Below are 16501 nucleotides of genomic sequence, written 5' to 3'. Positions count from 1 at the left end.
TCTTCCCATCCCCACCACTTCCCTTCCTATATCTCCTCCATCCCACCCCACCCCACCTCTGTCCTCCTTTGCTCTGGAGAGCAAGGACAAGCAGAGGCTCCCAGACCAGCAGCACCCAGTGGACACTGAGGCATGACCCCCAGCACAGCCACCACCCCCACCATCTGGGCTGAGGGTTCACGCTCACCTCAGCAGGCTGCCCAGCCCCCACCACGATGAGCTTGCCATCCTCCAACCCCACCAAGATGTGACTCTTCTCCTTGGTGACAGACACGCTGTGGACGGGCACCCTCATGGGCACAGGGGACACGGCCACCTTGAGGCTGTGAGAAGATGAGCGATGAGATGTAACCTCTTGAGCACCTCAGGTACCCCAAAGGGGGTGTTTGAGGTGGGACAAGGTGGGTGGTAGACCTCACCTTTGAAGGTCACGGATCTCCAGCCTGCATTGCATGGTCCCCAGAACCACGAACTCCTCCGTGAGGCACATGGCTGTCACCTCCTCATCCAGTGGGACGGAGGAGAGATGTTTCCCATTGACCGAGTAGAGGTGAAGAGCAAACCTGTCCTGAAAGCCAGAGCAAAGAGGAGGGACCCACAGTGACAAGGGGACACACACACACACATACACACGGGGGACGTGGGGACATCTGGCCATACCTTCAAGCAGGCTCGTTGGCCTACGGTGGTTTGGGCAACCACTTGTCCTTCTGGTCCCACAGCCAGGTGGGAGAGGACGGCGGGTGGTGAGGTCTCACCAGGTGGCTGTAGGGACCGGATGAAGAGACCTCGGCGGATGGTGTGGATGATGATGGTGCCATCCTACGAGTAAAATGGAATGTGGGGTGATGATGGTGGCACCATCCACCTCACCTGCCCAACCCTACCACCCCCAGCTTACCATGGAGCCTGACACTGCCATGTCCAGCTCAGTGCTGATGGCCACACATGTCACCTCGGCGTCGTGGCCGTACAGGACCTGGACGGGTTTGGGAGCCAAGCCACTGGAAAACCCACCCTGATGTTGGGAACATGGGGACCTCAGTGACCTGGTGGCAGTGCCCACCAAGAAGCACCTCATCCAGAGCACAGGAGTAAAGGGTCAACCCCCTACCTGCTGTAGAACCTGCCACACCATGCAGGTGGTGTCCCGGGACCCAGAAATGAGGTAGATGCCACAGAGGTCAAGTGACAGGCAGGTGACAACATCTGTGACATCCAGAAGGACACCATGAGCTGTTGGTCCCATCCCACCATGCTCAGTACCCTGATCCCATGGGATAACACCAAGATGTGTTTTGGGGTGTGGAGATGCTGCTAACCCCAACCCAGGTCTGAGAAGGAGCCTGGGTTGTCCCCAGAAGATGGGAGACCCTGGAAGATGTCCCCGGAAGATGGGAGACCCTGGGAGATGTCCCTAGAAGATGGGAGACCCTGGGAGATGTTCCCTGCCTCCCACCTACAAACCCACTGGGGCATCATCAGACCTTCATCATCAGAAGAGGACGTACCTATGTGCCGGGTGATGTGCCCAATGACCTTCCCTTTGGCCAACGAGGTGACACGGAGGCTGTTGTCCCAATGTCCCCCACTGAAGAGCAGCTTCCCATCAGGGGACACAGCCAGCGTGCGGGAGCAGAGGTCCACACCGGGGGCAAAGGGACCCTGCAGGAAGCGCTGGGTCCTGGTGGAGAGGGACATAGGATGGTGGCAGAGTCATGGGTAGGCTGGTGGCACTTTGAGGACCATCCATGGAGATCATGTGTCAACTTACTTTGTGTTGGAGACGGTGGGGTCTTTGGTGAAGCTGAAGTAGTTGGAGATGTTCTTGTCATAGGGCAACCAGTTGTGGGTCCCCAACAAGCCATTGGCACTCACGGTGACCTGGGCAGAGATGAAGGTGACCCAGCTCCCACCACTGAAGCTCTCCTGGGGTTTGGTCTTGGTCCCCTTGGGTCAATAGCACCCACCCGTGCCTCAGTTTCCCCACACTCACCAGGATGTCAGGTGATCCCTGAGTGATGAAGGAGTGTGCTTGGTTCTTGGGGACCACGGCTTGCACCAAGGCCACCCCATCACTGATGCCCTGCAGCGAGACAACAACCAGTGAGCACCTTCTTGCCCATCACCACCATCCCCAGTCCTGGCCTTGGACCACCACAAGGTTGTCCTCACCTCCACGAAGAAGGACTTGAGCTGGTCCAGGTTCTCGAAGACGTTGGGTGAGCGGGTGTCAAGGCGGGCCAACCTCCGGGCAGCGCTCTCTGCTGACAGCCGAGCAGGATGGGGCTCCTGGTGGAGGTGAAGGAACCCATGAGAAGGTGGGTGACCCCCCACCAAAGGGGCTATTTTTTGGGGTGGTGGGTATGACCTACCTTGAGCAGCTGGCAAGGTGTCTGCCCAAAGTTGCTGATGATGCCCTCCAGAGCCTTCCTCTGCGTTTCATCGGCGATGGCGTCCAGGTCCACGGCCCCTGGGAATGGGGATGGTCATGGCGGGGCCACCTGGAAGGTGTCCTCCCCCACCTCCCTGCCCCATGGCTCACCCTCGTAGGTGCAGTAGTAGAAGACGTTGAGGGCCTCCACGGCGGCCGGGCCTCGTTGCTTGTACCCAAAGATGAGGTCAATCCACTCATGGAGGTGGGCTGAGACGTATTCTGACTCCTGTCCAAGGATGGGAAGGCCAAGAATGTCCATCACACACCATAAAGACCTCCCAGAAGCAGAGGAGGGATTAGGATGGGCTCCATCATCTCACCAAAGCTTTACGGTGCTGGTAGATGAAGTCCTCACGGGAGCACGCCCACCGGGGCAGCACCACATCATCTACCTTCTCATTGGAGAGCTGCAGGCAGCCCAGGTCAAAGCCTGCAAGGTAGGGTGAGGGCATCAGGTGAGGGACACCAACCCCACTCATGCTCCCATGGGTGGTGTCCCCATGATTAGGACAATGGGTGACACTTACCATTCTGGTTCTCCAGGAACTCGGGGAAGTAGAAGAACTCAGGGATGAGCTCCTTGACGTCCACAGGGTTCTCCATTCGAGCTTGCCACGCCGCTGGCACCGAATGGAACTGCCGATCCGAGCAATCAAACCTGGTGGCACAGGACATTCAGTTGGAGCTCACTTGTCCCCCTATTTGATGTGTCCTTTCCCTGAGGTCTTCTCGTTGCATGCCCACCTGCCACTCTGCAGCTGGATGTGGAGGGTGGTGAAGGGCTCGGTGCGGATCAAGTAGTGCATGACACCCGCCGCGTTGGAGTAGTGAGTGCCGTAGTGGAACTTGTCCACGGTGCCCGTGGGGTCCTCAAAGCTCTCATACCTGGAGAACAAGGTGGAAGGATCCACCAGGAGGTGACCAGGTGTTCCCCATGTCCCTCATCTCTCATGTTGGAGGTACTCACTTCTCCTTGACATCTCGGGCGTGTCGTTCGTTGGCCACCCCAATAGGTTTGGACAGGTCCCGAAATACATCTGGGTCGGTGAGGTCAAGGGTCTCCGAGACGTAATCTCGTAGGATCCAAGGGAACTGGGTGGGTGGTGGGAGGTTGGGTGAGGTTGAGGGTTGGATGGGGTCACTTGGGGGATGGTGGGGAAGACATGGGGCTCACCACGGGGTACTGGGAGAGGTCGTTGTAGGTGCGCCCCGCGATTGTGTTCAGCTGCATGAGGTACTCGAAGTTGGAGATCTCCCGTAGGACCCATTTCTGGAGTGAAGGGAAGGTGGCTGAGATGGGCTGGGCTGGAGTGGGGTGGGGCAGGAGATGGGGTAGACACCCCTATCCCATGGCTATGTCCATCCCATGACTATCTCTGATGCTATAGTCATCCCTGGTCCCATGGTCATCTCCACCCCATGGCCATCGCTGGTCCCATGACGATCTCTGACCCTATAGTTATCCCTGGTCCCATGGTCATCCCTACCTCATGGCCATTGCTGGTCCCATGACCATCTCTGATCCTATAGTCATCCCTGATCCCATGGGCATCCCCATTCCATGGCCATCGCTAGACCCATGGCCATCCCTGGTCTCAGATCATCTCCGGTCTCACAGATATCCCCTGCCCCATGGCAGTCCCTGGTCTCAGACCATTCCTGGTCCCATGGTCATCCTTAGTCTCATGGCCATCTTCATCCCATGGCTACCCCTGGCACCATGGTCATCTCCTGTCCCATGGTCATACTCATCCTATGGCCAACCCTGGTCCCATGGACATCCCCTGTCCCATGGCAATCCCTGGTGTCAGACCATCCCTGGTCCCATGGTCATCCTTAGTCTCATGGCCATCTTCATGCCACCCCTTGCCCCACGGTCATCTCCAACTCATGGCCATCTGTGGTTCCATGGCCATCGCTGTTTCATAGCCATCTCCAACCCATGGCCATCTCCAACCCATGACCATCCCTGGTCCCATGAGCATCTCTAACCCATTACCATCCCTGGTTTCATGGTCATCTCCAACCCATGGCCATCCCTGGTCCCATGGTCATCTCCAACCCATGGGCATCCCTGGTCCCATGGTCATCTCCAACCCACAGTCATCTCCAACCCATGGCCATCCCTGGTCCCATGGTCATCTCCAACCCATGGGCATCCCTGGTCCCATGGTCATCTCCAACCCACAGTCATCTCCAACCCATGGCCATCCCTGGTCCCATGGTCATCTCCAACCCATGGGCATCCCTGGTCCCATGGTCATCTCCAACCCATGGTCATCTCCAACCCATGGCCATCCCTCGTCCCATGATCATCTCCATCCCATGGCCATCCCTGGTCCCATGATCATCTCCATCCCACAGTGGCACCCTTCCTTCTGCCATCCAGGAATGGGAGATATGGGGTGGGGGTGGCCAAGGAGGGGCCAGCACCTGGGTGAGCCCTGAGGCCTTCAGCAGTTCCTGGGGCGACCGGCTGCCGAAGTAGATCTGGCTGGGGGGACGCAGGCCAAGGATGCAGGAGTACACCTTGTTCCTCACCTGGAGGAACATGGGGAGAACGTGGAGTGGCTGGAGCTTGGGCAGTACCACGGTCCTGGGAGAGGTCTGGGGAAAGGGAAGGGTTCCACCACCTTTTTTTTGAAGTTGAGGAAGTAGTTGGCCTGGTCGATGAAGAAGAGCTCGAGCGCGGAGCGGCGCAGGTTGTAACGGCGCAGGTGGACCTCACGCAGGTGGGACAAAGGGCGCTTGAAGTCGTAGCCGATCCCTATAGAGATGAGGGGATCACAGAGCTTGTGGGTGTCACCATCCACCTGGACCCCCATTCCTGAGGGAGGGATTGGGACCAGCAACACCATTGGGCTGGAAGGAGGAGATCACCTCCAAAATGGCCAGCACCTGAGTGGTGGGCTTCTGGAGGAGATGGGATGGGTGGGTGGTTCCTCACCCCACCTTGCTGTAGGGACCCCCAAGGAGCATGTGCCATTACCTCCTTCTGTCTCCTCCTTCTCGCTGCTGCCATCATAGAAGTAGACGTGCTGGGTTGTCACCTCCAGCCGGCCAGGGATGACGGCCACTGTCGTGATGAGCTCACAGTCTTCAGAGACCACCAGCTTCTCCCGCTGGTTCTGCTCTTTGGGCTCAGCCCTGGGTGACACCAGCGGTGAGGAGACCTCAGTGTCACCCCTAGCTTGGGTGAGCCAGCATCATGGCAAGGGATGGGGACACTCACTGGTTGTCCAGGATGGGCAGGTCCTCCTCAGCCAGTTGGTCATCCTCCAGCTCACTCACCTTGGCCTCCTTGGCCATGGCGAGCGGGAGGGACTCGGCAGGGTTGTGGAGATGGTCGGCTCCTGCAACGAGGAGATGGTCAGGAGACATCCCCAGCCATCCAGGGCTGGGGGACAAGTCCTGTGAGGGTTCCTAATCCCACCCTGCAACCCCAACGGGGTCCATGACAACTCCCAACACCCATTGGTCTCACCTAGGTTGTCCCGTAGGGCACTGGCCTCCAAATGTCGGTCAAAATTCAGGTTGGGCACCAACTTCAGCCTCATCCGGGAGTAGGTCTCAGCACTTGACAGCTTCCAACGAACCTCTGGTGGGTTCCTGAGGAGCAGATGGGGGGTGAAGGATGCTGAGGACCCCCAACTGTGCCACCCATCCCCAGGGACCGAGGTTGGGGCTCACCGGTCAGCCCAGGCTGAGCGAGGTGAGGTGAGGAGGCGGCACAGGGATCTCCACTGCTTCAGGACGGTGCTGTGGTGGTTGTTGGCCTGCTTGAGAACGTTGGCGTGCCGGGTGTTTTCCGCCTTGGCGCGCTTCACCACCGGCTCCAGCACCAGCTCCTGCCAAGGGAGTGGGAGAGTGAAGTGACAGCAGGGCTGGGGCTTGGGGACATGGAGCTCAGGTAGGGAGTATGTCCATGGGGTGATATCTCCACGGTAAGGAGAACATCCCCAGGATGATGTCCTTGGAGTGAGGAGCACATCCCCAGGATGATGTCCCCGGGATGAGGAGCACATCCTCAGGATGATGTCCCTGGGATGATGTTCCTGGGATGAGGAGCACATCCCTGGGATGATGTCCTTGGAGTGAGGAGCACATCCCCAGGATGATGTCCCTGGGATGATGTTCCTTGGATGAGGAGCACATCCCCAGGATTATGTCCTTGGAGTGAGGAGCACATCCCTGGAATGATGTCCCTGGGATTATGTCCCTGGGATAAGGAGCACATCCCCGGGATGATGTCCCTGGGATGATGTCCCTGGGATAAGGAGCACATCCCTGGGATGATGTTCCTGGAATGAGGAGCACATCCCCAGAACTATGTCCCCAGGATGAAGAGCGATGTCTTCAGAGTAAGGAGCATGTCCCCAGGACAACATCACTGGGATGAAGAGCACATCCCCAGGATTAATGTCTCCAGGGTGAGGAGCATGTTCCTAGAATGACACCCTCAGAGTGAGGAGCACATCTCCAAGGTGATAACCTTGGGGTGAGGAGCACATCCCCAGGACAATGTCCCTGGGTGATGTCCCTGGAGTGAGGAGTATGTACCCAGGGTGAGGAACGCATCCCTGGAACAACACCCCTGGGATGATACGTGTGGGATGAGGAACACATCCTGAGGACGATGTCCTCAGGGTGAGGAGGATCTCCCCAGGATGACATCCCTGAAATGAAGAGCACAGCCCCAGGATTACTGTCCCCAGGGTGAGGAGCATGTCCCTGGGATGACATCCTAGGGGTGAGGAGCACATCCCCAGGATGATGTCCCTGGGATAAGGTGCTTGTTCCCAAGATGAGGAACCGTTCCCCACATCCTGGGGCCATTGTCTTCTGAGGAGGATGTCCTCAGGATGAAGAACAAATCACCAGGATTAATGTTTCCATTGTGAGGAGCATGTCCTCAGGGTGAGGAGCACGTCCCCAGGGTGAGGAGCATGTCCCTTAGATGACATCCTTGAGGTGAGGAGCACATCCCCAGGATGATGTCCCTGGGTGATGTCCCTAGGGTGAGGAGCATGTACCCAGGGTGAGGAGGACATCCCTAGGGTCATGAGAACTTCCCTGAGATTATGTCCCCAGCATGAGGAGCACATCCTCAAAATGATGTCCCCAGGATGAGGAGCACATCCTGAGAACCATGTCCTCAGGATGAGGAGCACATCCCCAGGATTAACGTCCCCAGGGTGAGGAGCACAACCTTAGGCTGACATCCCCAGAGTGAGGAGAACATCCTTGGGGTGAAGAGCATGTCCTCAAGATGAGAAGCACATCCCCAGGGTGATGTCCCCAGGGCTAGGAGCAGGCAGTACCTGGAACATCTTGCGACTGGCCGCCTTCTCCTGCTCCCGTCGCTGGGAGCTGCTCATCATGGCATCGTAGCAAGCGTTCCAGAAGTTGGACATGTGGTCATGGCTCTTGGCGAAGGTGTCCATCTCAAACTGAGCCATGGTGGGCTGCACCTACCAAGAAAACCAGGACCAGAGGTGAGGCGTTTGCAGGGCTTGGTACCCACCAACCATCATCCAAGTTATGAGTATCCCTGCCCTGAAGGTCACCCCTCAAGACTGTCCCAACCTGGTGGTGACATGGGGACACCACCACAGAATGGACTCATCTCTAAGCCTGGGAAGGGGTTCCCCCAGTGGTGATGCCACCCCATGCCCTGTGGCACCTACGTGCTTCTCGATGAAGGCCCTCCACTCTGGGGTTGTGCAGAAGAGCTGGAAGTCCTCATAGAAAGTTGGGCTGCCGTTGGTGGGGGGCAGTGAGGGCAGGAAGAGCTGCAGCTGCAGGGTCTCGTAGCACTGGTCCATCAGTGTCCGGACGATGGGCACCAACCAGGAGAAGGTCTCTGACTTGGTGTCCAACGAGCGTCGCAATGGGGTCTCCAGCTTGCCCAGTAGGTAACAAGCTTCATCCTTTTTGGGGGCTGAGGAGGTCTGCAGCAAGCTGTGAAGCTTCACGTAGGCCAGAGAGTGCAGCTGAGGAGGACATGGGACATCAGATGTCATGTGAGATGTCATCAGATGTCATCAGAGTGAAGCTGAGGAGGACATCAGCCCTGTCCCAAGAGCTGGGGTCTCATTCCAACAGCTGGGGTCTCATCTCAAGACCTGGTGTTTCATCCCAAGAGCTGGGGTCTCACCCCAAGAGCTGGGGTCTCATCCCAAGAGCTGGGGTCTCATCCAAAGACCTGGGGTCTCACCCCAAGGGCTGGGGTCTCATCCCAAGAGCTGGGGTCTCACCCCAAGAGCTGGGGTCTCATCCCAAGAGCTGGGGTCTCATCCAAAGACCTGGGGTCTCACCCCAAGGGCTGGGGTCTCATCCCAAGAGCTGGGGTCTCATCCAAAGAGCTGGGGTCTCACCCCAGGAAGAGTTGACCCACCTGAGGGTCCTGCAGCATGATGTAGCCCACGAGGATGCGTAGACCCGTCTGGGCCATCTCCTTGAGGTCGGAGGTGCCGTTGGCCAGGTGGTACCAGACGCCCAACTTGTCCAGCAGACTGCTCACCCCCTCATAGATCTGGGGAGTGGGGGACACCACAGTGAGCCCCCCACCCAGCTGTGCACCCCCTCACCTCTCCAGGTGACCGGGCACAAAGCCACCAGGTCTGTCCCCATCACCTGGCCACCCCTTGGGTTTGGGCTCTGGGTTGGGGTTAGGACTTGGCTTTAGAGGTGGGGTGGAGCCCCAACTCAGAACCTTAATGAGAACCTCGTTAGGATGTGGGCGTGAGGGCTCTGGGTTGGGGCTCAGGGGACGGGTTTATGGTGAGGGTGTAGGGTTAGGACTGGGATTAGGACTGGGATTAGGGTTTAGGGTATGGATTGGGGTTAGGGCTGAGGTTACAGCAAGGATGGAGGGTTTAGGATTAGGGTTTAGGAGGTACAGTGGGATTTACAAATTAGGAGTTAAATTTAGGGTTTAGGATTAGGATTTCAGTTTAGAGTAAGGTTGTAGGGTAGGGTTAGGGATTAGGATTGGGATTAGAGTTTAGGGTATGGGATTTGGGTTTAGGGCTGAGGTTACAGCAAGGATGGAGGGTTCAGGTTTAGGATTAGGGTTTAGGAGGTACAGTGAGATTTATACATTATGAATTAAGGTCAGGGTTTGGGGTTTCAGTTCACAGTAGGGGTGTAGGGTTAGGGTTAAGATTAGGGTTAAGGGCTGGGGTTTACGGCAAGGATTAAGGTTTAGGATTAGGATTTAGGGGGTAGGTTTTAGGACATGGGGCGAGGTGGATGGATTTATGGTAAGGGTGTAGGGTTGAAGTTCAGGATCAGGGGTTTAGGATCAGGGTTAGGCTATAGGAATGTGTTTATGGTAATGATGTAGGGCCGGGATTAAGGGTTAGGATTAGGGGTTAGGACTAGGGTATAGGATTAGTCTTCATAGCCAGGATGCAGGGCTAGGGTTAAGGGTTAGGCTTAGAGTTGGGGTTTATTTTCTAAGGTTAAGGTTTAGGATTAAGGCAGACATCATTTTCTAAAATTAAGATTAGGGATTAGGATGTAGGCACAGTCTATTTTCTAAGGTTAGGGTTAGGGTTTCAGATTAAGGCAGAGATTATTTTGTAAAGTTAGGCTTTAGAAATTAGGATTAAGGCAGAGATTATTTTCCAGGGTTAGGGCTAGGGTTTGGGATTACGGCACAGTCTATTTTCTAAGGTTAGGGTTCGGGATTAGGATTAAGGCAGAGATTATTTTCTAAAATTAGGGATTAGGATTAAGATTAAGGTAGAGACTATTTTCTAAGGTTAGGGTTTGGGATTAAGGCAGAGATTATTTTCTAAAGTCAGGGTTATGGATTAGGATTAAGGCAGAGATTATTTTCTAAAGTTGGGTTTAGGGTCACCCCACCCTCGCCCATCCACCTTCTCGCTCCACAGGGCCTGGTTGTTGTGTCCTTCAGAGAACAAGAAATCCTGGAGCAGCCGCAGCAGCTTGAGAACGTTGTGGGTGAGCCCAGGAAGGGTGGTCGGCCCCGACTCCTTCAGGTCCGACAGCGCCGACTCCAACATCATCTCCAGCAAGCTGTGGGAGAACAGGTGGTTCCACAAGGTGGTCCTCCCTTGGGATGTACCCACCTGGACTTGATCAGGACTCACCTACGCTTGATCTCATCAGGTGGTCGCACCAGCTCACACGCTGTCCCCAGTTTTGTGAGGACGGAGAAGACCTGCCCACGTTCCCTCCACGCTGCATCGTCCCAACCTTCCACCCCACGCCAGGTCACCGAGAAGACAATGTTGGTCAAGAGGTTGCACAGTTCCTCCTCGGGTGTTTGCTGTCAATGGAAAAGAAGGGTGAGATGTTTGGTGTCTAGTTGGGTGTTGGGTGTCTAGCCCAGGATGGTGGGTACAATGGTTTGGGACTCACCTGGGGGGTTTGGGACTCACCTGGGGGTTGCTGGTGTTGGAGATGTTGTCACTGGGAAGAGCATCTTGGTAGCTGCTCTCATCCAGGACATTTGAGAGGCTGGAGCTCTTCCGTGCTCTCATCCCTGGGAAGGGTTTGAAGCTCTCCAAGGGTGAGGGGGTCCCAGGACCACTGGCTGGGGTCTGTGCGCCGCTCTCAGCCGTGGCGATGGAGCTGGTGCTGGCCAGGTCAAGCCCCAGGTCAAAGGGTGAGGTGGAGAAAGGTGAGAGCGGGTGGTAGACACCATCAAAAGGAGGACCATCACCAGGGTGGTCAGAGGAGTCAAAAGACTTGAAGTTGTAGGAGTGGAAGGACTTGGTGCGGCCACTTGGGGAGATGGAGTGGTCAGAGAAGCCCTCAGAGAGCTCCTGGTCTGAAGCTTCATAGCCCAGAGGTAGGAAGACATCGAGCTCCTGCAGCTCAGCTGGTGGTGAGCTCATCCCCTCTTTGTTGGGGAGGTCCGAGAAGCGGAGGAGCTCCAGGCAGCCCCCGTTGCTCGCGTTGCTCAGGCTGTGCTGACGGGACCCGTAGGACTCCTTGACGTAGAGTTTGGTGAGGGTGTCCTGCCAACTGGCCAACCTCGCCAGCTGCTTCACCATGTCCTGCTGAGCGTAGATCAAGTGGAAGAGCTGCAAGAGAAAGCAACGTGAGGAGATCTGATGATGTTGTCCCGGCCCCTGGACACCTTCTTGAGGGTTTGGTTCCTCCAATGGGCTGGATGTTCAAGTTGGTTGCTAATGGTTCTGAGATCTTGGTTCTCCCATAACCATCATCAGGTGCTGGGGCTACATCACCTCCATGTTGGCATGTCCAGTCCATGCATGGGGTGTTACCACCATCATGGATCATGTGTTTGGATGTGGTTAGGTGCTCAGGGAGCTCAGCCCTGGGGTGACCACTTGGTCACACCCATGGTCCTCCTCACCTTGCGACAGATATCAAGCCGGATGGTCAGCTCAGCCCGGTGGGACAAGTAAACCACAGCCACCAGGTCCTTATAGTTGGGAGGGTCTACAGACAAGAAGAGACAGTGTGGTGGTGGGACACCTCCTTCTGTCCTCCAAAACCACCAAAGACCTCCAACCCCAAGACCAGCTAAGCCTTGTGGGAAGCCACCAGTGATGACCCCATGGCACATGTTTGGGATGGGTGGCCAGGGTCAGCCTGGTTTTGGGCAGGGCATGTGGTACCTGCCCCGAGGACCTGCTCTGAGAGGCAACGGAAGAGCAGCATGGAGCTGGGGACATCACTGAGGCAGGAGATGAGCCCCTGGTACCCGATGTCCTTCAACTTCAGGCGGCTCTTGCTGCGCTCAGGGACCTTCTCATACTTCAGCATCTTGTAGAGGACCTGATGAGACCGAGAGAGGTGGCCAACCCATTGTGGCCAAGCCCCAGGTCATTGGGGATGGCAAGAGGTTGGTGATGGGGACCCGCCTTACCTTGAAGACCCTCTCCCGTACTTCATCTGAGAACTTCTTTTGCACCAGCAGTGAGAAGAGGACCTCCACATGGCCTGGCTCAAAGAGGAAGGTGAAGAGCTGCTCCTGGGCAGGTGAACCCTTCAGCAAGCTGTGGATCACCTCCAGTGCCCCGCAGACCTGCAGGACATGAGGTTGGTTGTCCACTTTCTCTCCACGTGCCTCACCAAGACCTCACTGACTTCTCCCCACCTGCTGCCAAGTGCTGGGCCAGCCCATGGCACACGGAGATGTTTGGTGACCTGGGTGGCTCGGTGTCATACCTGCTGCTCATCCTGTGCCCCGGCCACGTAGCTCAACAAGCTCTGCATCTCCTCCCCAGAGAAGCTCCTGCAGAAGAAATCCTTCACCAAGCTGAAGAGGGATGTCTGCACCGTCTTGATGTCATCAGTGGCTGTGGTCTTCTCCCTGGAGGTGCTGATGGACACACATGCATGGACATTCCCTCTGGGGACGGACACAGCCACCCTCTTGCCCTTTGTCACCCACCACCAGTATGATTCCAAACCCTACCATGAAGCCTGAGGAGCTTCAAGACAGCCCCAATGTGGACACCCCTTCTGGCCAACCCTGCCCACTGGGAAATGTCCACCTCATGGATTTGGGTCTCTGCAAGGTGCCACCCCCCCTAGTGTCACGGGTGTGTGGAAACACATCAGGTTGGACATCAGGTGGTTTGTTGCAGGAACCACCAGGGTCTTAGTTGCTGCTGGTGAGATGCTCTGGGTGGATTTTAGGGCTGACCAGTGGGTGGACGCTTGGGGATGGGGCATGGCCATGGGGAGAAGAAGGTCCTACACCCACCACCATGCTCCCACAATGAAACGTTACCCCATGAGATGCTTGCAGGAAGGGATATTGCCCCAAGCAAAAGATGTCTACCCCAATCTGTAGCTCCAAGAGGTCAAGCCCACCACCATGTCAACCTTCAGGGGTCCAGGCTACAAGCAGCAGCTCACCCGTAGTAGGTCCGGATGGAGTCCAGGAGATACTGCACGCCATACTTCTTGCGGATGCGTTGCTTGTGGTCCTTGATGACGTTGGCCAAGTACTGGATGTGACCTGTAGGGAGAAGATGTGAGTGGCTGTGGAGGCCAGTTGGGATGGAGAACAACCTCAAGTATCTCCAATACCCACCTAAGCGGACGGCGAAGTCACTGTTGCTCCAGATGCGGAAGTCAAAGAGGAGATGCTGGTAGAGGAGGTGCAGCAGAAGTCCACTGCCTTCAGAAGCCACCTGCTCCATGAGCATCTGTGAGGCCATCAACGTGCTCATGTCCAGCAACGGGCTGGAGACCTGTTGCAGGTGAAATGAGAAGCTTGAAGCCACAGTGTCCCACCTTGGAGAATGGCCTTGAGGACCATGAGATGGAACCTTTGGTAACCCCTCATACCTTCTGCAGCAACGCCCCGATGATGGCCGGCCCATGACACTGCACCAGGCTCTCCTGGTTCACCGGGTGGTTCTGGATGAAGTTCTTCACCAGCAGCAGGAAGGCAGCCACATTGTTCCTCTCCAGCCTGCTCTCTGCAAGGCATGGGGCAGAGACCTGCTGGTAGCTATGAGCACCTTCAAAGGACATCTTGGAGATCCCACCATACTTTTCTCTCCCAACTTTTTAGCCCGTTCCTCTATTTCTCCCCCAAATTTAATCAAGTGGAAACCTCCGTTGCTCTGACCTTCTTGGAAATGATCATCTGGGTATCAGGAGAAAGTTCCTTTCACTTATGCAGGAGAAGACTCCCACATGGACTCAACCCTACTACAAGACACCAGAGACTCCACACAAAGGCCAGCCAGAGGTAACCAGGTTGGAGCCACCACCTTCATCTTCCCACAACTAGTTGGGTCATAACAAGATGAGAAGATGTCAACGGTTTCTCCATGACCTCATAACTCTTGGTGCCTCAAGCAAGACTTCTCATGTTCATGGTAGACACCAGCCCACTCCAGGTAGCACCCATGTGGTAGTGATGTTACCTCCAACCACCTGAGCAGGATGGCTCCCACTCCACGTCCCCTGAGGTCCTCACCTGAGGACTTGCCCAATGGGATGAGCATGCCCTGAGTACTTCTGGAAGATGTCAGCTCTGGTCCCACCAGGTCATTGGTTTCCTGCTCATCTTCAGACTCCTCCTTCTTGGACACCACTTGCTCGAGCAAGGGCAGCAGCACACCCATCCCACCCACACAGTTGACCACGTCCTGTCAGAGAAAGAGGTGAGAGGCTTTGGTGGGTGCTGCGTGGTGACAACAGAGTAGGGGAGAAGGTGGCACATGCACCTGGGGTCTCTCCTCAGCCCAAGCTGAAAAGACCCCAGACCCTGTGACTAGCAAAGATCAAGGTGTGCCCTGACCTACAACACAAACCTAAAACAGGTCTCCAAAAAGCACCTGTTCTCCTGCACCACTGATGGTGCCCACTCTGGACACTGAGGACCTATGGAGGAGACAGGTCCTTGGTGGACCCAAAGGTCAGGTCAGGCAGGTCCTTGGTGGACCCAAAGGTCATGCAGGTCCTTGGTGGACCCAAGGGTCACGCAGGTCCTTGGTGGACCCAAGGATCATGTAGCAGAATCCCTGTAGAGTCCAGGGGAACCGCCATGGCCATCCAACAACCCTTGAGGGTCTTGCCCCTGCCCCAGACCCCAGAAGGAGCCCAGCTACCTCCACATCATGGGGTGGCTGGACCTGGATAGACCACCCTATGCCCAGCGTACCTTGATGTCCCAGTTGACCACCTTGTGTCCCGTCAGCCTCCCATCCAAACCATGGCTGGGAGAGAGGTCCAGGCAGATGTTGTTCCTGCAAGCCTAGAAGAGAGCACCATGGGAGCATCTTCATACTCCTGGAGATGTCACCTATGGCAGAAGGTCTACCAGTGCTGTCCCCATCCCCAGGGAGGTGGCTCTCCTCACCTGTGGGGTGTAGTACAGCAAGAGCTTGCTGTTGAGTTCCACCAAGTCACCTTCCAGTGTAAACGGTGACGTGACATTTGGCCCTGGGGGAAGAGGATTGGGTTGAGGTGAGGTAGGGTTACTACCACCAACCTCCCAGATGTCCCCTACATCCCACCCCTGCCTACCCGCGCAGAAGAGTGCCTTGACCTGAGCTTGTTGTAGAGCCTCGCAGAAGATGGCCACGGAACCTAGGTGACCTTCTAGGGAGGTGGGACTGCCCCACTCAGTGTCCTGGCTGCCAGCTGCTGTGGTGGCCACAACCCCTTCGGTGGGTGGCTGAGTGGGGATCCAGGAGTGAGGACCAAGGGTGGCAGGGACGGACTGGGAGTGGCTGAGCACGGGACGTGAGGGGAACATCAACTCCGGCGTGTGGGACACTGGTGGGTGGCCTGTGGTGGTGGTGGTGGTGGCACTGGTGGTGGTGGTTCGGTGGCCCGCGGAACCAATGCAGCAAGAGGTGAAGGACTGGAAGGGAGAAGGTATCATGCTTGGTCACCAGCTCCATGCCATGGAGATGGGTCTGGTGGGGTGGTAGGGAGGTCCCTCACCTCATGGAGGGATGGGAAGCGGAGTTGGGCCGTCTTCCTCAGGTGCCCATCGGTGTAGATGCTGACAATGTTCTGGCCAAAGGGCCGGCGGCCAGCAACGTGGACAACATCAACACAGTGCTGAGAGGGGGACAGGGAGGGGACATCAGGCATCTCAGTGTCCTCGTTGTCCACCTTGATGATGGGGATGGGGACAAGGATGGGGATGATGCTCACCCAAGCTGAGTCGTTGAAGGCAAACTCCGGCAATGCCACCGTCATGTAGTCCTTCTTGGTGCAGACGGCCACCACCAACACTCCACCAGTGGTGAAGAACGCCTCGAAACCTGTCCCACCAGCTGTGAAGAAGCTAGTGGAGGAGAAACATGATGAGAATGGTGGTGCTGCTGCCCTTCATCTTCACCTCAACCCCCCCTTGGTCCCTCCATTGAGCATCACCTGTAGAGTTGTCTCCTCTTTGACCTCACCAATGGTTCAGATTCCTCCTCACTCAGACACAACCACGCGTGGAAGGCGAAAGCACCACCAGGCCACTTCTGGATGGTGGGTACCATGATCCCAGCCATCCCAGGTGTCAAATCAAAGCACTGCAAAGCCCGAGGAGGTCCTTCAACCCTCGCCATCCCCGAGAGCGCCCGGATGACC

General features: G+C 56.4%; 1 protein-coding gene across 1 annotated transcript in view; it reads right to left on the bottom strand.

Moving 5' to 3' along the window:
* Positions 1 to 187: 187 nt before the first annotated feature.
* Positions 188 to 16501, bottom strand: part of NBEAL2 (neurobeachin like 2) — a gene marked incomplete at its 3' end in the record, with an annotated part of 18732 nt that continues 2418 nt past the window's right edge. Inside the window, 42 exon segments of the mRNA XM_029085003.1 lie at positions 188 to 323; positions 420 to 568; positions 661 to 822; positions 902 to 1018; positions 1115 to 1209; positions 1512 to 1684; positions 1775 to 1884; positions 1997 to 2086; positions 2176 to 2292; positions 2376 to 2473; positions 2546 to 2663; positions 2758 to 2867; positions 2965 to 3095; positions 3182 to 3322; positions 3405 to 3529; positions 3612 to 3707; positions 4871 to 4978; positions 5071 to 5204; positions 5427 to 5584; positions 5670 to 5790; positions 5922 to 6046; positions 6128 to 6285; positions 7759 to 7908; positions 8125 to 8430; positions 8835 to 8972; positions 10324 to 10483; positions 10558 to 10736; positions 10849 to 11496; positions 11793 to 11878; positions 12058 to 12217; positions 12309 to 12467; positions 12611 to 12764; positions 13307 to 13409; positions 13485 to 13644; positions 13742 to 13875; positions 14382 to 14553; positions 15069 to 15161; positions 15267 to 15349; positions 15434 to 15773; positions 15857 to 15976; positions 16073 to 16205; positions 16295 to 16501. The exon segment at positions 16295 to 16501 is cut by the window's right edge and continues 365 nt beyond it. Coding sequence (XP_028940836.1) covers positions 188 to 323; positions 420 to 568; positions 661 to 822; positions 902 to 1018; positions 1115 to 1209; positions 1512 to 1684; positions 1775 to 1884; positions 1997 to 2086; positions 2176 to 2292; positions 2376 to 2473; positions 2546 to 2663; positions 2758 to 2867; positions 2965 to 3095; positions 3182 to 3322; positions 3405 to 3529; positions 3612 to 3707; positions 4871 to 4978; positions 5071 to 5204; positions 5427 to 5584; positions 5670 to 5790; positions 5922 to 6046; positions 6128 to 6285; positions 7759 to 7908; positions 8125 to 8430; positions 8835 to 8972; positions 10324 to 10483; positions 10558 to 10736; positions 10849 to 11496; positions 11793 to 11878; positions 12058 to 12217; positions 12309 to 12467; positions 12611 to 12764; positions 13307 to 13409; positions 13485 to 13644; positions 13742 to 13875; positions 14382 to 14553; positions 15069 to 15161; positions 15267 to 15349; positions 15434 to 15773; positions 15857 to 15976; positions 16073 to 16205; positions 16295 to 16501 — 6457 coding nt within the window.

The sequence above is a fragment of the Antrostomus carolinensis genome, unplaced genomic scaffold (assembly GCF_000700745.2).
Source record: "Antrostomus carolinensis isolate BGI_N321 unplaced genomic scaffold, ASM70074v2 scaffold26565, whole genome shotgun sequence".
In the NCBI taxonomy this organism is placed as follows: domain Eukaryota; kingdom Metazoa; phylum Chordata; class Aves; order Caprimulgiformes; family Caprimulgidae; genus Antrostomus; species Antrostomus carolinensis.
The sequence above is the reverse complement of the archived record's forward strand: the minus strand, read 5'-3'. Positions and strand labels throughout refer to the sequence as shown.